Below are 3,578 nucleotides of genomic sequence, written 5' to 3' on the forward strand. Positions count from 1 at the left end.
TTGAGCAAAAAAATTACACACCACAGCACACAATTTGACGGCTGATTAGAATACAATATACACAATTCAAAAATATATATTTTCTGATCTCATATTATCTTTTTTTTCTGTTCAGTTAGAAAAAATACACAGTTAAATGGATTGACAGGGGGTAAATGTTCCAAGTCACAAGTGATGCTGTGTTCTGCTCCATTACGAGTTTGGATATGTCACTGCTTTTTGCTTGATAAGCATCTGAAGTTTCCTGTGTGCCATTGGGTATCAAAATCTCCTTAATTCTCCTATGCACCATGACTGTCCACATGCCCTTAAGGGTGTGGGAACATTGTGCCCTGCCAGTGTCCTGAGGGACATACATGTCTCGATATTGACATCTCCGTCACACGCCCTCATCGTCGTGTCATGTGTGCTCACACGTCGTCACCTCGGGAAGGGGTGTCTGGTCCTGCATGACCACTTGGGGCGGGGTTGGGGCGGGGCGGGCGTGGGGTACCGAGTTCTTCTGCAGCTCCACTCCAAAGGCCGGTGGAGCATTCTGCAACTGTCTCCTGTACTGCACAAAGCTGCAGGTCTTTAGTATGATGGCCAAGACATTCTTCCCTATGAGGATCCCGGACACCCTGGCATCCCTGTAGAGCAACATGTTCCCCCCGCGGATGAAGAGGGTGATGATGTTGATGGTGATCAGGCTGAGGATGGGGTACAGCAGCATCTTGTGGGGTACAATGTTTATCCCCTGCATGCTGATCTCACTCAGGGACACGCATGGCAGCACCAGCAGCAGGATGTAGCAGTAGAAGAACATCAGGCCCTCCGCCCATATGGGGAGCCCTTTCTTTTGGGGTTCCCACAGATTAGCTTGGATGTCCAATATGTCCAGCAGGTCCACCACCACCCAGAAGAGACGGTTGCGGATCTCCTCCCTCTTCTTGAAGGCCCGCACGTATTCCATGTGGTCGATGGCTACCAGAACCACAAACAGCACGGGGATGCAGATGGACAGCAGCAACGTCAGCGCCTTCCTGGCAAGCGTGTCCAGGCTTTTCCTGTCTGCCTTGTAGTTCTGGTACACAAAGTAGACTTTGATTTCCAACACGAAGATGTAGAGGAACCAGAGGATCATGGCATAGCCTCGCTTGGCAGTCCGCACCTCCGCGCCCACCCACACTGCCACGTAACGCAGCACAATGATAAAGCAGATGTCTCCCACCATTACCATGATGCAGATACCAATCTTGCGCGGGCCGTGGTTCTGCTCCACGAGATAGGCGTCGATCAGTGCCATGCTGCTCATGATCAGGATGGTGGACAGGCACACGTGGGGCTTGTTGGTGGGGGGTGGGGGTACCATCCTTGGTGGAGGGGAGCGGGGCCTCTGGGTTGCGTCGTTAAAGAGGTTGTGTGGAGGGCCCTCAGTATATCCAGCGTAGAGGCGGATCAATTGATGCTGCTAGACAGCGGCGTTCCCCTCCATTGCTTTTGCCTTGGCCAGAATCCAGAATGCACTAATAAGATTCACAAAGATCACTTCAATCAATCTCAGATTGTGCCCAAGCCACCTGCCGGTCAGAGAGTAACCCCAATTTAGTGAATTATCTTTAGTGCCAAATGGTCTGCAAACACACAGGCTCACTTTAGTAAAATATCATAAATGTCAGTGATGCACCGCTCTTATTCTTAGTGAGCATCATCCACAGCAGTATGATCAGTCAATTCACTAAAAAAATACAAATGAACACGTTGTCTCCATTAAATGGGGAAAACTGTGGAAGTATATACCCCTCAAATCCCCCTTCGAGCCCCTTGTTTTCACTCGAGCATAAACACTTGGGGTAAAAACCAAGCTGAATACTCACTTGTGTCCTTCTTTGTACTTTATCCTAATGACTGGCAGCGAGCGATGGTCCATAGGCTGTGCTGTGAGATCACAAAGCCCATCTGTAATCCACGGGAGAGGAGAGGAAAAAGTGCCGGCGATCCTCTCCTTTCTGACGGGTGTTAATCCACCGGTCATGGATATTTTCTTCAAGCCAAAAGGAAAAAAAATCCCAAAATATTTCCGATATAATCCACTTAACTGCCGAGACCGGGTGCCTTAATGGTCGCAAAGCTGGCGTCAGTTTTCGCAACTAAGAGCAGAGGTCATTTTGGGTTGTGCTTAAGACAGGTTTTAAACCCCGACTCCAAATTCAGAACTGGTCAAGTTATTCTTGGTAGAAAAAAAAAAAAGATCTGCAGTTAAGTCCAGTTTAAAATAGACCAGTGTTTTCCTCTGTGGAAGTTTTCTTCTCCATCGTCCACAGTCCCTGAGAAGAAAAAAACAACAAAAAATGCTCCTATGGTTGGTTTGTGTATCACTACCTGTTTTTCTGTCAGTGGCTGTATATACCGGTGTGTTAGTATTTGTGTGTGTGTTTCACCGTGTGCGTGCACAGAGGGAGGGAAGAAAAAGAGGGGGTTTTAAGTTAATATTTTGAATGCAGCATGTGCCGAGGTGCCTTTCTGCATGCACGTGCGTGTGTCAGAATTTGTATGCATGTGTGTGTGTGTGTGTGTGTTTCTGTGTCCGTATTTGTGTGTCTTCTGCATGCAGGTTTCAGCTGTCCTCGTAAACCGTTGTCATTGTAAAGTGCTGTCCCCCCCCTGCTGAGATCATGGTCGCTGGGCTGTTGTCTGTCTCCTCAAGAGGCTTTGCCATGAACACTGGGATTACCAGCAGCACCGGGACCCCCTCTCTCCGCCAGCAATGCCGGCGCTCTGTGGCTCTGATATTGTCTCTACTCGTCCCGTCTCTCCCCCTTGTGCACTTTCAGCGGCGCGGCGAAGTCAAAAGAGTCGCAAAGTCAGAGACGCTCCTGTGGTGTTTCGGACGCACTCCGGAGATTTGCTCTCGTGTCCCCCCCTTCCTCTTCCTTCCCCTTCCTCTGTTCAAGTAAAGGCACTTGCTGTGTGGAGGTGATGCTCCCCAGACCACAGCTGCAGAGAAAGAGGGAGAGAGCGAGAAAGAGAGAGAGAGGAGAGACTGAACACTTATCCAGGGGGTGGGGAAAGGCGGGGGATGGAAGACGAGCCAGTCTTTAGCAGCTCAGCTGAATGCACAACTTCTCTCTCTCTCTCTCTCTCTCCCTCTCCCTCTCTCTCTCTCTCTCTCTCTCTCTCTCTCTCTCTCTCTCTCTCTCTCTCTCTCTCTCTCTCTCTCTCTCTCTCTCTCTCTCTCTCCTCTGTCTCCTCTCACATCCCTCTCCTCTCTTGTCATTGTGACGAACTGATATCCTATTTTCTCTTTCTCCCAGAGAACCATGCCTCCCTCGTGCTGTTTTTTCTTCATTTCTTTATCAGGTGCAAAGAGGTTATCTTGAAAGCCAAAAAAAAAAAGGGGGGGGGAGGGAAGACGCTCCCTCCCCAGTTAGAAAAGGAGGGAGGACCGACTTCCCAACAGGCTGAATGTCTGCAGTCCGGAGAGGGAAAGGGGGGTGGGGGGTGAGGTGTGCAGCGTCTCCTGACAAAGAGCCTCTCTATTGATCTCCTGACAGAGCAGTGAATCAGGAGACAGAGACGGGGCCAAAGACCAGGAGAGA

General features: G+C 49.8%; 1 protein-coding gene across 1 annotated transcript; it reads right to left on the reverse strand.

The window, feature by feature from the left end:
* Positions 1-400: 400 nt before the first annotated feature.
* On the reverse strand, positions 401-1,351 carry LOC130123199 (transmembrane protein 121). The gene has a single exon (XM_056292328.1). It carries the CDS (start codon positions 1,349-1,351, stop codon positions 401-403), a length of 951 nt encoding a protein of 316 aa, XP_056148303.1.
* Positions 1,352-3,578: the final 2,227 nt, after the last annotated feature.

The sequence above is a fragment of the Lampris incognitus genome, chromosome 13 (assembly GCF_029633865.1).
Source record: "Lampris incognitus isolate fLamInc1 chromosome 13, fLamInc1.hap2, whole genome shotgun sequence".
NCBI classification, from domain to species: domain Eukaryota; kingdom Metazoa; phylum Chordata; class Actinopteri; order Lampriformes; family Lampridae; genus Lampris; species Lampris incognitus.

Excerpts from the sequence above, each read along its gene's own strand:
- LOC130123199 (XM_056292328.1), bottom strand. The coding sequence starts at position 1,351 with ATGGTACCCCCACCCCCCACCAACAAGCCCCACGTGTGCCTGTCCACC.